At 46.8% G+C, this 17,976-nt stretch overlaps 1 protein-coding gene across 8 annotated transcripts in view; it reads right to left on the reverse strand.

Moving 5' to 3' along the window:
• Positions 1-17,976, reverse strand: part of sfi1 (SFI1 centrin binding protein) — a 293,546-nt gene that overhangs the window by 262,627 nt on the left and 12,943 nt on the right. For all 8 annotated transcript variants that reach the window (XR_005460253.1, XR_005460252.1, XM_038793413.1 and 5 more), the window contains exon 8: positions 4,954-5,071. Coding sequence is in view for 6 of the 8 variants with exons in the window: in XM_038793413.1 (XP_038649341.1) it covers positions 4,954-5,071 (118 nt within the window). In the remaining 2 variants the exon portion in view is untranslated. The remainder of the gene's footprint in view (positions 1-4,953; positions 5,072-17,976) is intronic.

The following is a 17,976-nucleotide window of genomic DNA, read 5'->3' on the forward strand; positions in this document are numbered from 1 at the left end:
TGATGGGTTGAAAGATACAACTTTTCCAGACCAAACCAAGGAGTTAGTGAGAAGAAAAAAAAACCCAAAGATATATGGCTGAACCTAGGATAAAGATGGCTGGATATGACTAGCCCCCTTATTTACTGAAAGGGGTCGTATGACCAATTGAGAAGTGCAGTAGTTATGTGGACTAAAGTAACTGCCTTGGTAAAGAGAAAACAAGGTATGGCATTGGCTCTTTCTCTACCTTATGACAGTAAAATCCGAGGCAAAGTGTTTTCTGAGCTGGAATTGGAAGAGTTAGACTCAAAAGTAGGTCTACAGACTCTATTATGTTATATGGATAAGATTTATAAGAAAGATGACTTGTTAAGTGCATATGAAGCATGGTCGGATTTTGATAGGTTCCAGAAAATAGAGGATTTCTCCATTGAAGACTATATAATGGAATTTGGCAGACAGGAGTTCAGTTTGTGGATAAGGCTACCTTATTCAATCAAATGACAGAAGCTTTAAAAAAGTTTCTGGGGAAACATTTGAGATGGCTCTGATGACCCAAATAGGTCAGCCTGCAATAAAGCAGAATATGGAGGATACGCTACTAACAGGATGGCAAAATCGTACGGCTATGAACAGGTTCCAAGACTATAGAAGGAGATCGGGACCCGGAATTTATGAAGACAGAAATCCAGTTAGAACCTACAATAGGAAGATGAACCCCAGAAATTCACGGAGCGTGATAAATTTATGTTTTCGATGTGACTCTCAATACCATTACGCTTTCAACTGTCCAACACGTTATAATATTGTTTGAAGTGACACATGACACGGAAGAGTCAGAAGAGGAAAAAGATAGTGACCAGAAAGAAGGCATTGTCCTATTAACAAGCAGTTTTACGCCGGTATTGAGGGTGTTGGTTGCAGAATCCTTCAATTGTGCTTTATTGGACAGTGGCTGCACTTCTACTGTGTGTGGAATTGACTGGTTAAAATGTTACCTAGACTCCTTGAATGCTGAAAATCGTTACAAGGTTAAGGAATTTGAAAGTGCCACAAGTTTCAGATTTGGGGATGATAATACTCTGAAGTCGCTGAAAAGAGTGGTGATCCCTTGCAATATTGCCGGAGTGAATCATTTCATTAGCACGGATGTTGTATCAAGTGAGATACCTTTACTTCTGAGCAGACCGTCGATGAAGAAAGCACACGTGAAACTGGATATGGAACAGGATAAGGCAACAGTTTTTGGAAAGTCGGTGGACTTACAATTTACACAATCGAGACACTGTTAGAACATAGAACAGTACAGCACAGAACAGGCCCTTCGGCCCTCAATGTTGTGCCGAGCCATGATCACCCTACTCAAACCCACCCTATACCCGTAACCCAATAACACCCCCCTTAACCTTACTTTCATTAGGACACTACGGGCAATTTAGCATGGCCAATCCACCTAACCCGCACATCTTTGGACTGTGGGAGGAAACCGGAGCACCCGGAGGAAACCCACGCACACAGGGGGAGGACGTGCAGACTCCACACAGACAGTGACCCAGCCGGGAATCGAACCTGGGACCCTGGAGCTGTGAAGCATTTATGCTAACCACCATGCTACCCTGCTGTTGTATTCCATTACTGACAAATAACGTTTCAAGTAGAGTTGTTAAGGATGTGTTAATGTCAGTTGAAAATAGGACTTTAGCTGGTAAAAAGCTTGTTGTATTAAAACTGCATAGGCAATTTGCGCATCCTTCGCCTCGGAGGCTGAAAAATTTATTAAAGGATGCAGGGGTAAGGGATGAAGACTATACTAAGCTAATAGAACAGGTTAGTGATCGCTGTGAAGTTTGTAGGATGTACAGAAGGACAACAGCACTACCGATAGGAACCCAACTTTGGCCAGGGATTTTAACAACATTGTGGCCATGAACATTAAGATCTGGGATAAAGCCAATAATATATTTATTTTGCATTTTGTAGATTTAGCAACCAGATTTAGTCAATCAACGATTGTACGAAGTAAAGAAAAGAGTAATTCTGGTTTAAATCGTGGAAAAATGGATAAGGATAGGTATGGACAAAATTCCTTACGGACAATGGGGGAGAATTTGCTCATGATGAGTTTTGGGATATGTGTGAAAACGCAAGTATCAAAGTTCTGAATACGGCTGCAGAAAGCCCATTTAGTAATGGTGTGTGTGAAAGAAACCATGCGGTACTAGATGACATGCTCTGGAAAATTTTGGCAGATAGGCCAAACTGCAAGCTAAATTCAACTTTAGCATTGGCGGTACATGCAAAGAATTAATTGCAGATGGTTGGGGGCTGTGGTCCCTATCAATTAGTGTTTGGTAGAAATCCTAAAATTCCGTCCATTTTAGATGACCAGCTTCCAGCTTGGGAAGAGACTACAATTAGCTCTGCCTTTGCTGAGCATTTAAATGCATTACATAGCAGTAGAAAAGCTTTTTTGGAAGCAGATGTTTTTGAAAGAATTCAGAGTTTTGAGGCATAATGTACGCCCATCAAATACCGTTTTTCAGCAAGGAGACATGGTATACTATAAGTGAGACAATTTTAATGAATGGAAAGACCCAGGGAAGATCATAGGCATAAATAGCAAAACAATTATTTTGCAACATGGCAATCAAAACGTTGGGGTACATTCATCAAGGATAATGGGTACAGATTACAAATTTTCAAATTTAGACAGAGCAGACAGACCTGACGAGGAACCAGGGTCATCTGGTATGCACGTGTTACAGAACTATGAGGACCAGTTAACTGATATAGACAGTGCTTCTGTGGAGGAACACAACACTTCTGATGATTTAGAACAGGCCACTTTTCTGAAAGGACAACTGCCAAAAGTTGGTACAAAAGTGATTGAAGGGTCTAATCAATGGCAGGATGCAACTGTTATTAGTAGAGCAGGGAAGGCCACTGGAAAGTATAAACATTGGTTGAATGTACAGCATTCAGGGGAGGGAGTCAAGACAATGGATTGGGAACGCAAAGTTCAAAAATGGAGGGCACAGAAACGCAGTGCCAGTTCATATAGTATAGATAGTGAACAGGTCCGCAGGAAAAGGTCAGGAACTATTGAAAGTACATCCCACAGCAGAAGGGAAAGATAAAGCAATAGCAGTACAGAACGAGATACCAGGTGGGAGAGGGGACGTAGTTTATCAAGGTCTCGGAACATGTGTAAGATTACAAATACTAATAGGAGTAGAAGCCCACATGCACGTGAGATTTTGGTGGCTTCTAATAAGTTAGATGAAAAAGTTATCAAAGATGCCAAACAGCAAGAACTGCATAGTTGGAGTGAATTTGGGGTATACATAGAAGTACCGGATAGGGGACAAAGCTCAATCCCACAGATGGATTAGCACGGAAAAGGTTTTTCCGGGTGGAACTTATAAGGCAAAGGCCAGGCTTGTGGCGAGGAGATTTGAAGAAAAATTAGAAGATCAGGATTTATAGGTATATTCATCTACGGCAGGGAAGGTTATTTTAAAGATCTTCTTGGCTCTATTAGCCACAAAGGCATAGGAATGCAAATCTATAGATATAAAAGTTGTCTTCTTGCAGGGGCATCAGCTCCAGAGATATTTTTCTCCGTCCTCCTAAAGAGGCAGCTAACACTGATGCGATACTCTGGAAGTTGAACAAATGTGTATATGGATTAAATGATGCGTCTAGAGTCTGGTATTTTTCGGTAAGGTCAGTTTTGTTAAAGTTAGGCTGTTGCCAGTTAAAAGCAGATCCGGCAATGTTTTACTGGCACTATAAAGAAAGTCTTTATGGCATCTTTATGATGCATGTTGACGATTTGTTGTGGGACGAGTGATTTCGAAGTTATTGTAATCTTTGGTTTGAGGAAAGAATTCAAGGTTGGAAGTCAAGCTTCCGGTGCATTTAAACATATTGGACTGGAAATTGGACAGACTAAGTTGGGGACAACTTTACGTAAGCAATCTTATTTGGAAAGCATCGGCCCAATAGCAATTGGCTGTGGCCGGGTTTCACAAAAAGATGCAATGGTTTCAAAGATGGAAAAAGAGCAACTGCGAAGTTTAATTGGGCAACTGAATTGGTTAGGTAGACAGACTAGACCGGACGTGAGTTTTGATGTCTTAGAGTTGAGTACAAAAATGAATGATCCCACAGTGGAAGACATAATAAGAGCAAATAAAGCGTTGGTCAAACTAAAAATGCAGGAGTGTGTTTTGAGGTTCCCGGTTTTAGGTGACCTGAGGCAGTTGAAACTCATAGTTTATAGCGACGCGTCCTATGTAAATTTATGTGATGGGGTTTCAAGCGCAGGAGGTTTTATAATTTTCCTTTAGGGGAACAATGGTAAATATTGCCCTCTTGTGTGGGAAACAAAGAAAATAAGGAGAGTGGTCAAAAGCATTTTGGCTGCTGAGACGTTAAGATGGAAAAGAACCAACTTTGATTAATCAGGCAGAAACACTGACAATATTTAAACTATGTGCTGGTCACACACCGAGCCTTCTGTCAAGTGCAAAAGTGCTGTATGTGAGTTATAATTTGGATCTGAAACTTGCATGTACAGATGAATCCAGCCACTGATGTTTCTGACCTGAAACCTGTGTCCACTAATGCATTTGACTCTTGCGATATCTGGCCTGGTTACAGTGATGCTGACAAAGTGCTCAAAGTAAATTCTTCTGGTTGTTCACCACTGACACCCTCCATTTAATTGAACACAAAGTCTAATTGAAATATGTCCCAAGAGTCCAAAAAGTGAGATGGATTGTCCATGCTAAATTTCCCCTTACTGTCCAAAAGGGTAGGTGGGGTTACAGGGAGAGGGTGGGGGCGTGGGAATGGGTACGATGTTCTTTCAGAGGGTTGGTGCAGACTCGATGGGCTAAATGGTCTCCTCCTGCACTGTAGTGATTCTATGATTCTATAATGTAACAGTCATTGGTTTGCACTTACTGAAGAGTTGATTTTACATGGAACTCATCCGCTTCAGCCAACATCATACACTTGGTTTTCCGTAGGTCTACATACAAGGACCAATGAATCCAGATCTTCCGCATCATCTGTGAATGAGCTGAAGGAAACAGAAATGAACATCATTGAATAAATTCAAATTTAACCAGGGTAGTTGCAGACTGCTGGCAGTAAAACTATGTTTATGACATACAAGCATATGAACATATAAATCAAGCCTGCTCCACCATTCAATAAGATCATGGCTGATTTGATTTGTAGCATCAACCCACATTCCTGCTGACCCCCGATAACCTTTTACCCCCTTGTTCATCAATAATCTATCATCTCGGCCTTAAAAATCCTGCTTCCACTGCCTTTTGAGGAAGAGTGCAAGTGACACACAACCCTCAAGAGAGAACATTTCTCCACACCTTGGTCATAAATGGATCATCCCTGATTTTTAAACAGCGACCACTAGTTCTAGATTCTCCAACAAGAGGAAATGTCTGCTCTACGTCCACTCTGTCAATACCCCTCAGGACCTTAAAAGTTTTGATCAAATTGCCTCTTACTCAGGGCAGCACGGTGGCGCAGTGGGTAGCACTGCAGCCTCAAGGCGCCGAGGTCCCAGGTTCGATCCCGGCTCTGGGTCACTGTCCATGTGGAGTATGCACATTCTCCCAGTGTTTGTGTGGGTTTCACCCCACAACCCAAAAGATGTGCAGGCTAGGTGGATTGGCCACACTAGATTGCCCCTTAATTGGAAAAATGAATTGGGTATTCTCAATTTTAAAAATAAAATAAAATAAAATATTACTCTTAGCTCGACTGGATACATACCAAATGTCTCCAACTTTTCCTCAAAAGACAACCCATTCATTCCAGGTAAATCTTCTTTGAACTGTTTCTAATGCATTTACATCTGTCCTTAAATAAGGAGACCAAATTGGGCACACTGCTCCAGATGTGGTCTCAGCAATGCCCTGTACAACCAAAGCATAAGCTCCCCATTTTTGTAATCAATTCCCTCACAATAAATGATAACATTCCATTTGCTTTACTAATTGCTTGCTGCAATTGTATCATTTTATGATTCGTGTACTAGGACACCCAGACTCAGCCGCACCTCAGTGCTCTGCAATCGTTCATACAGCACAGAAGAGGCCCTTCGGCCCATAGGGTTTGCACTGACAAAACTACACTAAGTCTACACTACTTTCCAGCACTTGGCCCAAAGCCTTGAACGTTATGACGTTTCAAGTGCTCATCCATACACTTTTTAACGGTTGTGAGATTTCCCACCTCCAGTACCCTCCCAGGTAGTGCATTCCAAACTCCCACGCCCTCTGGGTGAAAAAGGCAATAGAGAAAAAGATTTTTCTCAAATTCCCTCTGCCCCTCACCTTAAAATTATGGCCCCTCAATATTCATACAGCACAGAAGAGGCCCTTCGGCCCATAGGGTTTGCACTGACAAAACTACACTAAGTCTACACTACTTTCCAGCACTTGGCCCAAAGCCTTGAACGTTATGACGTTTCAAGTGCTCATCCATACACTTTTTAACGGTTGTGAGATTTCCCACCTCCAGTACCCTCCCAGGTAGTGCATTCAAAACTCCCACGCCCTCTGGGTGAAAAAGGCAATAGAGAAAAAGATTTTTCTCAAATTCCCTCTGCCCCTCACCTTAAAATTATGGCCCCTCATTATTGACTCTTCAACTAAGGGGAACAGCTGCTTCCTATCCACCCTGCCCATACCTCTCAACCTTCTACGCTTCAATCAAGTCTCCCCCCAAGCTTCTCTGTGCTAAAGAAAACAACCCAGGCCCATCTAGCTTCTCTATTTAGAAAGAGCCAGTGGCATACATTTCTGGTGGTACCTGATGACTATGGATCGGGCAGGTGACCCCAAGTTAGGTTAATCTGTTCTGTGGCCAGGAAACATAATTCAAAACAAACTCACTGACAGAGGTCACAGGAAGGACTGTTGTGGGACGAGAACTCTGAAAAAGTGGACTGCTGAAGCACAATTTGATATCAAAGCATGTAAGGAGGTATACAGGCAGATGATCCGAAGAGTAGTCAAAAGAGGCAGTTTTTGAGGAGGAAAGAGAATTTGAGAGGTCAAAGGAGGGAATTCCAGAACCTACACATTGTGGAAATAATTAAAACTGGCAGCTCTCAAGACCCAGAATTAAAGGGGCATGACGATCTTCAAGGTTGTGTTGCTGTATTAATTTACAAGCGTTCAGGGTGGGGGGGACTGTGAGCAATTTAAAACAACATAATATTCAAAATAATAATAATATTTCCTATAACTTGGGCTTGTATCTAGAATAAATATAGGAAAACTGTTCTTCCACTGATAGGACATTTGGCACAGAGAGGACCCAGAGAAAAACCAACAGGCAGATGAAGTTTTTTTTTTAACATAACTGATGATGTGACATAAAATATGAGCCTAAACAAGTGGTGGAAGCAAATTCAATAGCAACTACCGAAAGGGAATCGGGAAAAAAAAGTTGGATGTAGTTTGTTTTTAAAAAGTGGCCATAGACCCAAATAATCATAGGCTGCTTTTCCCTTTTGATCGGGAGAGCTGACTGGTGGTGCTTTAACCTGAGAATCACCACACCTCAGGTGAGGGGCAAGGTTGAGAAGGCAGGGCCTTCGTGAATAACCTCAGCTGGTACGGGAATTGAACCAACGCTGTTGGCCTTGCTCTCCATCACAAACCAGCTGTCTAGCCAACTGAGTTAAACTGGCCCCCAGATATATATTGGATATATATTTGAAAAGGCAATATTTGCATAGATACAAGGGAAGGGGAGGGTGGTGGAATGAATTAAACAGCTCTTTCAGAGAGCTAGCACAAATGTAATGGGTTGAATGACTACTTCTGTGCTCTGGGATTCTAGGAACACTGAGTGGTGTTGGAAATTACCTCACACCCCCTTCCTACACTGTAGGTGACTTCACACACAAGTCAGACTGCAAGAATAGGGGCAGCACAGTAGCATGGTGGTTAGCATAAATGCTTCACAGCTCCAGGGTCCCAGGTTCGATTCCCAGCTGGGTCACTGTCTGTGTGGAGTCTGCAAGTCCTCCCAGTGTGCGCGTGGGTTTCCTCCGGGTGCTCCGGTTTCCTCCCACAGTCCAAAGATGTGCGGGTTAGGTGGATTGGCCATGCTAAATTGCCCATAGTGTCCTAAAAAGTAAGGTTAAGGGGGGGGGTTGTTGGGTTACGGGTATAGGGTGGATACGTGGGTTTGAGTGGGGTGATCATTGCTCGGCACAACATCGAGGGCCGAAGGGCCTGTTCTGTGCTGTACTGTTCTATGTTCTATGTTCTATGAAGTTTGACTTAGGAAGAATTTCAAAATTACTCTGCTCAATAAAACCAACTGTCTGCCAAGTCTGAGAATGTGGGACTTCCGGTGGCGGCTATGAGGGAGTAAGTCGCACATTTGGTGGCTCTCGCTCCGGTCTGACTTTAAGACCTTTTCCCCCGGCTTTTTTGAACTTTTGAGCGCTGGAGTGAAAAACAATAGCACTCTGGATCTGAATCCATACAGAGTTGTATGGACTTAAGGAGCAGAGGGAGCGAAAACAGGCAAAGAAGGGGCTGAACAAAGGTGGTGTGGAAGCTCAAGTGGGAGGAAAGATGGCCGATGAACAGACCACGGAAAGGACGGTCCAGGCAGCACTGGACAACATGCTGCAGGTCATGAAAGAGACCTTCGCAGCACTGAAGCGGGATCATTTGGAACCGCTCCAGAAAGCGGTGGAGCGACTGGACCAGAGGCTGGACGCACAGGATAAGAACTGGAGAAGACAGTTGAAGAGAAGGCGGATTTCCAAACGGTAGCGGACGTGGAAATTAGTAAGTTGAAGGAGCAGCAATCAAGGCTGATGGACAAGCTGGAGGACGTGGAAAACAGGTCTCGCCGGCAGAATCTGAGAATCATTGGGCTCCCGGAGGAGGCCGAGGGAGTGGATGCCACGGCATATGTGGCAGACTTGCTGCAGAAGCTGGTGGGGGATGATTTCTTCCCGCGTCCGTTGGAGCTGGACAGGGCACACAGAGTGCAGGCGAGGCAGCCACAAGAGAAAGAGAGAGAGGGGGGGGGGGGGGGGGGGGGGGGGGGGGGGGGGGGGGGGGCGATGGTGGTCAGGTTCCATAGGTTCGTGGACAAGGAGCGGGTTCTACAGTGGGCCAAGAGCACGAGGAGCTGCTCATGGAACAACAGTGTCCTGCACATCTACCAGGATCTGTGCCAGGAGGTGGCCAGAAGGAGGGCGGCCTATAGACAAATTAAAGAGATTCTGTTTAAAAAGGTCAAGTTCGGGCTACTTTTCCCGGCGCAGCTTTGGGTCACATACCAGGGACAGCAACATTATTTTGACGACCCGGAGGAAGCGATGGACTTCGCTAAGGGGCATGGACTGGTGCCGAACTGAGGACCCATGGACTCAAGTTAGAGTGTGCTAAGGGATGTCTGCATTTGTTCACAGATTGCCCTTCCTGTCAGCGATGTCGTTCGGAGCAACAAATGTTGCTTTGTTCTGTTTGTTTTCTCTCTGTCTCGGTCCCAGAGCGATTGCTCGAACAGGGCTGTTCTGGGGAGGTGATGTTGATGGGGGAGGGGGGAAAAGAGAACACAATAGGTGTGAGACATGGTGGCGCCGGAGTTGAGAGCCACCAGGCTAGCTGCTTGGAGCTAGTCAACGGGAGCGAGGTGGGGGGTGTGTACACAGCCAGTATATGGCAGTGGTTAGGTTACAAGGGGTTGTTGCTGGGGGGAGGGGGAGGGGAGGGGGGGGGGGGTGAATACTTGGATTCACACTAGTTGATTATGGGTGAACATCTAGCCTCTGGTCAACTCCACCGCTTCGATTCCGGCTTGGGTCACTGTCTGTGCGGAGTCTGCACATCCTCCCCGTGTGTGCGTGGATTTCCTCCGGGTGCTCCGGTTTCCTCCCACAATCCAAAGATGTGCAGGTTAGGTGAATTGGCCATGATAATTTCCCCTTAGTGTCCAAAATTGTCCTTAATATTAGATGGGGTTACTGGGTTATGGGGATAGGGTGAAGGTGTTGACCTTTGGTAGGGTGCTCTTTCCAGGAGCCGGTGGAGACTAGATGGGCCGAATGGCCTCCTTCTGCACTGTAAATTCTATGATTTTTTTTAAAAACCAGGCTGATCACCTGGAATGTTAGAGGATTAAAAGGGCCGGTCAAGAGGACACGTGTGTTCGCGCACTTACGGACTCTGAAGGCGGATGTAATGTTGCTGCAGGAGACGTATTTGAAAGTGGCGGACCAGATTAGATTACAGAAGGGCTGGGTTAGCCAGGTCTTCCATTCGGGACTTCACGCTAAGACCAGAGGGGTCGCGATCTTGATTAACAAACGGGTTAAGTTTCAGGTGGACGGGCAGCACGGTGGCGCAGTGGGTTAGCCCTGCTGCCTCATGGCGCCGAGGTCCCAGGTTCGACCCCGGCTCTGGGTCACTGTCCGTGTGGAGTTTGCACATTCTCCCCGTGTTTGCGTGGGTTTCGCCCCCACAACCCAAAAATGTGCAGGCTAGATGGATTGGCCATGCTAAATTGCCCCTTAATTGGAAAAAATGAATTGGGTATTCTAAATTTCTTTTTAAAAGTTTGAGGCGGACAGCATAGTTGCGGATGGGGGTGGTAGATTTCTCATGGTCCGGTGCAAGCTTGAGGAGGTGAAGGTGGTCCTAGCAAATGTTTACGCTCCAAACTGGGATGATGTAGATTTCATCAAAAGGCTGCTGGGGAAAATCCCTGACTTGGATTCACACTTGTTGATTATGGGTGGGGACATTAATATAGTCCTCGACCCCGAATTGTCGTGCTCCAGTACGGGTAAGGTTCCGGCAATGGCAAGAGTACTGAGAGGGTTCATGGAACAAATTGGGGGGGGGGGAAGGAGTTCTCGTTCTATTCACGTGTTCACAAGGTTTATTCTCGTATTGACTTCTTTATTATGAGGAGAGACTTTTTGGAAGGGGTGAGGGATACTGAATACTCGGCGATCACTATTTCGGACCATGCTCCACATTGAGTCAACCTGCTTGTCTGCAAAGAAAGTTATCAGCGCCCATAATGGAGGTTAGAGGTGGGATTGTTGGCAGAGGAGAGGGTGTGTGAGAGAGTGGGGAAATGCATGCAGGACTACCTGCAGGTCAACGATACAGGGGAAGTCTCAGCAGCGGTGCTCTGTGTTGGAACCAACAATTCTACGGACACATGCTTGTAGGATTAGAATAGCGGTTTTAATATACTTACAACAGAGCCAGCCTGTTAGCCGTTGAACTTTCGGTGAACTGGCTGGCTGACCCTGTGGCACAGATCTTTATACAGCAGCTCCAGGGGGAGGAGTCCTGGGAGGAGCCAAGGGAGGAGCCCAGTACAAATTCTCGAGTACTCCCCGAGCTACTCCCCCTGGTGGTCAGGTAGTGGAACTACACTTACAATATTGATACAGATATATACAGATTATAATACCGTGTGAATCTCATTCACCACATTCACACCCTGTGAAAAAAAATAGAGTCCGGCGGGGATGGTGGCTCACAGAGTTAGTCTGTCTGGTGGACGAATTGTTTGTTTCGATCTGCGGAGCACCGGGGTTGCAGCCTCTTGCGGTGGCTGGGTGGGTGTTGAGAGCTGGGGTACGATGGCAGACTCCGGGGCGGGTCTCGTCCAAACTTCATACACCTCTGGCTCGACCGGAGACTGGGGGCGGGCTGGTACTGGCGCGTGGAACTGGTGGGGCAGGCTTGCTGAATTGGGGGCGCGAGGGGGAAGCAGCATAGGGAACGGGGTAAGGGGTTCCTTAGTGGGGGTGGGGGGCTGGATCCAGTGGGTGGCAGGTCCCGAAGGGATACTGTGTCCTGGCGACCGTCCGGGAACTCCACGAATGCGTACTGGGGGTTGGAATTGAGGAGGCGCACCTTTTCAACAAGGGGGTCAGTTTTGTGCCCCCTGACGTGCTTCCTCAGGAGGACCGGGCCTGGTGTCCTCAGCCACGCCGGAAGCGAGACCCCCGTGGTAGTGCCCCTAGAAAATGGAGGTTAGAGATGGGATTGTTGGCAGAGGAGAGGGTGCGTGAGAGAGTGGGGAAATGCACGCAGGACTACCTGCAGGCCAACGATACAGGGGAAGTCTCAGCAGCGGTGCTCTGGGAGGCGCTGAAGGCAGTGTTGAGAGGGGAACTGATCTCAATCCGAGCCCATAGGGACAGAACGGACAGGGCAGAGATGGACAGACTGGTGCAGAAGATGACACGGACGGATAGGGAATATGCGGACTCCCCAAGGGCAGATCTACTTAGGGAACGACGGAGGCTGCAGGCAGAGCTGGGAGCGCTATCCACTGGGAAGGCCGTTAAACAACTCAAAGGCCAGGGGCGCGGTGTATGAGTATGGGGAGAAAGCCAGCAGAATGCTTGCACAGCAACTTAGGGAGAGAGAGGCGGCTAGCGAGATAGGGACGGTAGTGGACGGGGCAGGGAACCGGGTGGGAGACCCGGCAGGACTGAACAGGCTATTCAGGGACTTTTATAGTGAGCTGTATACCTCGGAACCCCCCACGGGGCGGGAGGGGATGAGGCCCTTCTTAGATGGGCTGACCTTCCCAAAGGTGGGCAGGGGGATGGTAGAGGGGCTGGGGGCCCCGATTAGAGCTGAAGAAGTAATGGGAGGCCTGAAGGCCATGCAGTCGGGTAAAGCCCTGGGGCCGGATGGGTATCCAGTGTAGTTCTACAAAAAGTTTGCGTGTATACTGGGTCCGGTGCTGGTTAGGGTGTTTAACGAGGCGAGATACAATGGGATGTTAGCCCCGACGATGTCGCAAGCCACCATCTCGCTGATATTAAAACGGGATAAGGATCCGGAAGTCTGTGGGTCCTATAGGCCAATCTCCCTGATTAATGTAGACGCTAAACTGCTGGCCAAGATCCTGGCGTCCAGAAGCGAAGACTGCGTACCGGACATGATTGTGGATGACCAAACAGGGTTTGTTCAGGGCGGGCAACTGGTAGCCAATCTAAGAAGGCTACTCAACGTGATTATGATGCCCCCGGAGGGCAGACAGGTGGAGGTAGTGGTGGCAATGGATGCCGAAAAGGCTTTTGACCAGGTGGAGTGGGACTATTTATGGGGGCTGTTGGGACGGTTTGGGTTTGGAGAAGGCTTTGTAGACTGGGTTAAACTGCTATATCAGGACCCAGAGGCTAGTGTAAGGACGAACAGGACGACATCTGAGCATTTTAGACTACATCGCTGGACAAGACAGGGATGCCCCCTCTCTCCACTGCTGCTTGTGTTGGCCATAGAACCGCTGACAATTGCTCTGAGAGCGGCAAGGGGATGGAAGGGAATGGTCAGGGGGGGGGATAGAACACAAGGTCTTGCTCTAGGCAGACGACCTGCTCTTGTATGTGTCAGATCCAGCGGCAGGGATGGACGGGATTATGGAAATCCTAGGGGAGTTTGGCCAGTTTTCGGGCTACAAGTTGAACATGGCAAAAAGCGAGATGTTTGTGGTGCAGGCGAGGGGTCAGGAGAATCAGGGGCTGGTTTAGCACACTGGGCTAAATCGCTGGCTTTTAAAGCAGACCGAGGCAGGCCAGCAGCACGGTTCAATTCCCGTACCAGCCTCCCCGAACAGGCGCCAGAATGTGGCGATTAGGGGCTTTTCACTAACTTCATTTGAAGCCTACTCGTGACAATAAGCGATTTTCAATTTTTCAATTTCAATAGGCTGAGGGAGCTACCATTTAGGCTGGTTGGGGAACGTTTTAGGTATCTAGGGATATAAGTGGTGCGCGACTGGGGTAAGATGCATAAGTTGAACTTGTCCAGGCTGGTGGAGCAAATGAGGAGCGAGTTTCGGAGGTGGGATGCACTCCCGTTGTCAATAGCGGGGAGAGTACAGACGGTGAAGATGACGATCCTCCTGAGATTCCTGTTTACTTTTCAGTGACTCCCTATTTTCATTCCGCGGTCCTTCTTTAAAAGAACAAATAAAATCAACCTGGGATTTCTTTGGGCGGGGAAGTCCCCCGTGGGTAAAGAAGGGGATGCTGGAACAGAACCGTAGCGAGGGGGGGCTGGCGTTGCCGAACCTCAGCAACTACTACTGGGCGGCTAACATAGCCATGAAAAGGTAATGGATGGTGGGTACGGGGTCGGTTTGGGAGCGGGTGGAGGCTGCTTTGTGCAGGGGCACATGCTTGGCAGCCCTGGTCATGGCTCCCCTGCTGCTCCCGCTGGCTAGGTACTCCACCAGCCCTATAGTGGTGGCGGCTTTGCGGATTTGGGGCCAATGGAGGAAGCATGCGGGGAAGTGGGAGCATCAGTCTGGTCCCCAATATCTGACAACCACCGATTTGTCCCGGGGAAGATGGATGGCGGGTTTCGAGCATGGCGGAGTGCGGGGGGTGGGAAGGATGGGCGACTTGTTCCTGGAAGGGAGCTTCGCGAACATGAGGGCGCTGGAGGAGAAGTTCGGGCTAGCGAGGGGGAATGACGTTCGGTACTTGCAAGTGCGGGATTTTGTACGTAGACAGGTCCCGTCCTTTCCACGCCTTCCACCAAGGGGGACCCAGGACAAGGTAATTTCCAGAGGTGAGGTAGGAGAGGGGAGAGTCTCAGATATTTATAAGGAGCTTATGGGAGCGGAGGACACAGGGACCGAGGAACTGAAACTTAAGTGAGAGGAGGAGTTTGGTGGGGAGTTGGAGGGAGGCGTATGGGCAGACGCTCTGAGGAGGGTAAATGCAACCGCAACATGTGCCAGGCTCGGCCTGATTCAGTTCAAGGTGGTTCACCGGGCCCACATGACGGTGGCCCGGATGAGCAAATTCTTTGGGCTGGAGGACAAGTGTGCTAGATGTGGGGGAGGACCAGCGAAGCATATCCACATGTTCTGGGCGTGTCCAAAACTCTGGGGATACTGGCAGGGATTTGCAGAAGTCATATCCCACGTACTGAAAACAAGGGTGGCGATGAGTCCAGAGGTGGCGATTTTTGGGGTGTCGGAAGACCCGGGAGTACAGGAGGGGATAGAGGCCGACATTGTGGCCTTTGCTTCCCTGATGGCCCGGCGACGAATACTGTTGGCCTGGAGGGACTCAAAGCCCCCAAGGACCGAAGTATGGCTGTCGGACATGGCAAGCTTTCTCGGCTTGGAAAAAATCAAGTTCGCCTTACGAGGATCACTATCGTGGTTCGCCCGGAGGTGGGAACCATTCTTCGACTTCTTCGCAGGGAATTGATCGTCAGCAGGGGGTGGGGGGTAGAATAGTGTAGAGTAGAGGGGAAGAATAGGCAGGTCTATCTGCGAGAGTGGTACTGTTATTTGCACTATGTTTTTCGTAATTGGTATCTGCACACTAATATATATTGTTACTGTTTACAATGCCAAAAATACCTCAATAAAATTGTCTGTTTAAAAAAAAAAGTCTGAGAATGTGTGCTTTTGATCAAAGCTTCTGAAATAAATGAGCTACAGCAAAATGGCAATTGACATATTTTATCCCACCGTCAAACTTCTCCAAACTAACAAGTTACTGTTGCGAATGCAAATAAAGTTTAATCCCCTCTCAGAAAACTTGAATTAAAGAACAATGGTACAGGTATTTTGATTCCTCTAAGTCTACTTTACATGGCAATGGTCTATACATTTTAATCATTTCATATTTGGTAAAAGAAAAAAAGAACAAAAATGTAGATTGGATCTTCTAAGTTAAAAATCTAAATTGTTGATCCCACAAATGGTTAAATGATTGCTCTGTCCACCCACTATGTCTCGTCACCAAAGACATCCACTAGATGTCACCAGAGCACTTTATAAACCAGTTTCCAGTCTAAAAAAAATGGTAAAAGTTGGAAATGCACAGGAGGTCCTGTTCGCATCTCTGAAAGGGGGAAATAGTGTTTTTCTCATTTGCCAAATATTAAAGGTTAAAAATATTTTTTTATAAATGTTAAATATTTAGAACAAAAACTATATTATCTGTCAAACATGTCTCCCAGTATTCATGCACAAGTAATTATAGATCAATGGTAATCTCAAACAATGAAGGTCATTGTTTCCCACAATATAGAGCAACAGAAAAAACAACATATTCACAATATTTGCCACTGTTTACACAGAGATAGCTTATTTCTCACATACACAGAAGAATCCTACTTGCGGCGACTAACAACACAAATAAGTGAAACTTTGGGTCATTATAATAAACTAATATAAGTTAAAAAAGTAGTCTAAGGGAAGTGATGTTAGCATAAGACAGGTAAGTCAATTGTATTCTAATTTGGGACAGCACGGTGGCACAGTGGTTAGCACTGCTGCATCATGGTGCCAAGGTTCGATCCCGGTCTTGGGTCACTGACTGTGTGGAGTTTGCACACACTCCCCGTGTCTGCGTGGATTTTGCCCCACAATCCAAAGATGTGCAGGATAGGTGGATTGGCCACACTAAATTGCCCCTTAATCAGAAAAAATTAATTGGGTATTTAAATTTATTTTTAAGAATGGTATTCTAATTTAAGCATAATATTTTGTTAAAAGGGATAAGGGAATTGAGGGTAGACATGGCAGGAGAGCTGGCACCTGTGGTATGCACCTCCTGAACTGTGTGGCAAATCACGGAATTTTGGTGACCACATATGCAGGAAGTATGTCCAACTGCAACTACTGGCTAACCGCATTTCGGAGCCAAGAGTGGATTCGCTGTGGTGCTGAGCAATTCGAGGATAGCATGTTCAGAGAGGTGGTCATACCGCAGGTGAAGATTGAACAGGCAGACAGGGCATAGGTGACCACCAGGCAGGTAGTGCAGGGGTCCCCTGTGGCCATCTCTCTTTCTAACAGATATACCATTTTGGATATTGTTGGAGGAGATGACTGTGTAAGGGGAAGCAGTAGCAGCCAACTTCATGGTACCATGGGTGGGTCTGTTGCACAAGAGGGGAGGAGGAAGAATATCAGGGCCATAGTGGTAGGGGATTCAATTATAAGGGGAAACAGAGAGGCGTTTCTGCAGCCGCAAAAGAGGTTCCAGGATGGTGTGTTGCCTCCCAGGTGCCAGGGATGTCACTGAAGGGGGGAGGGCAAACAGAACAGATATTGTGGTACACATTGGCACCAATGATAAAGGCAAAAAAAGTAAAGAGGTCTTGCAAGCAGAATTTAGGGAGCTAGGAAGTAGTTTTTTAAAAAAACAGGGTGGCACTGTGGTTATCACTGCTGCCTCACAGCGCCGAGGACCGGGTTCGATCCCAGCTCTGGGTCACTGCCCGGGTGGAGTTTGCACATTCTCCCCATGTTTGCGTAGGTTTCGCCTTCACAACCCAAAGATGTGCAGGGTAGGTGGATTGGCCACGCTAAATTGCCCCTTAAGTGAAAAAAATTAATTGACCACTCTAAATTTAAAAAAAAGATATGATTTGGCCAGAGTGGACTGGGAGAAGGTAAATCTGTGATAGAACAGTGGATGCATTCAAGAAAAAAATAGGGAGAGTAAAGAGCCAACATGTTCCAATCAAGAAATAGGGTGGGAACCAACAAATCCAGTGAACCCTGGATATCGAGGGATATGCAGCATTGGATCAGGAGAAAAAGGAAGGCTTGTGGCAGATATATTGAGGGCTCAAAACGGCAGACGCCCTAGAGGCGTATAGAGTGGGCAAGTGGGAATGCAAAAAGGAAATCAGGACAACAAAAAGGGGACACTTCTGTTAATAATTCATCTGTTCGCATCACAATGGTCCTAACCACATGGCCAACAGGATACTTGAAGTGAAATGACCAATATTTAACTTTCTGCAGTGTGTTTATTTCGTACCTACCAAGATAACACAGCAAGTGTGTTATTCAATGCATTTTCAGGTGAGGCAAGCAGCAAGATAGAATTTTTGTTAGGTTAACAGCAGAATGGGTCAACTGGGACAGCAACCTTTGGATATTTGTATTTAACTGCGCTTC

The sequence above is a fragment of the Scyliorhinus canicula genome, chromosome 1 (genome assembly GCF_902713615.1).
Source record: "Scyliorhinus canicula chromosome 1, sScyCan1.1, whole genome shotgun sequence".
In the NCBI taxonomy this organism is placed as follows: Eukaryota; Metazoa; Chordata; class Chondrichthyes; order Carcharhiniformes; family Scyliorhinidae; genus Scyliorhinus; species Scyliorhinus canicula.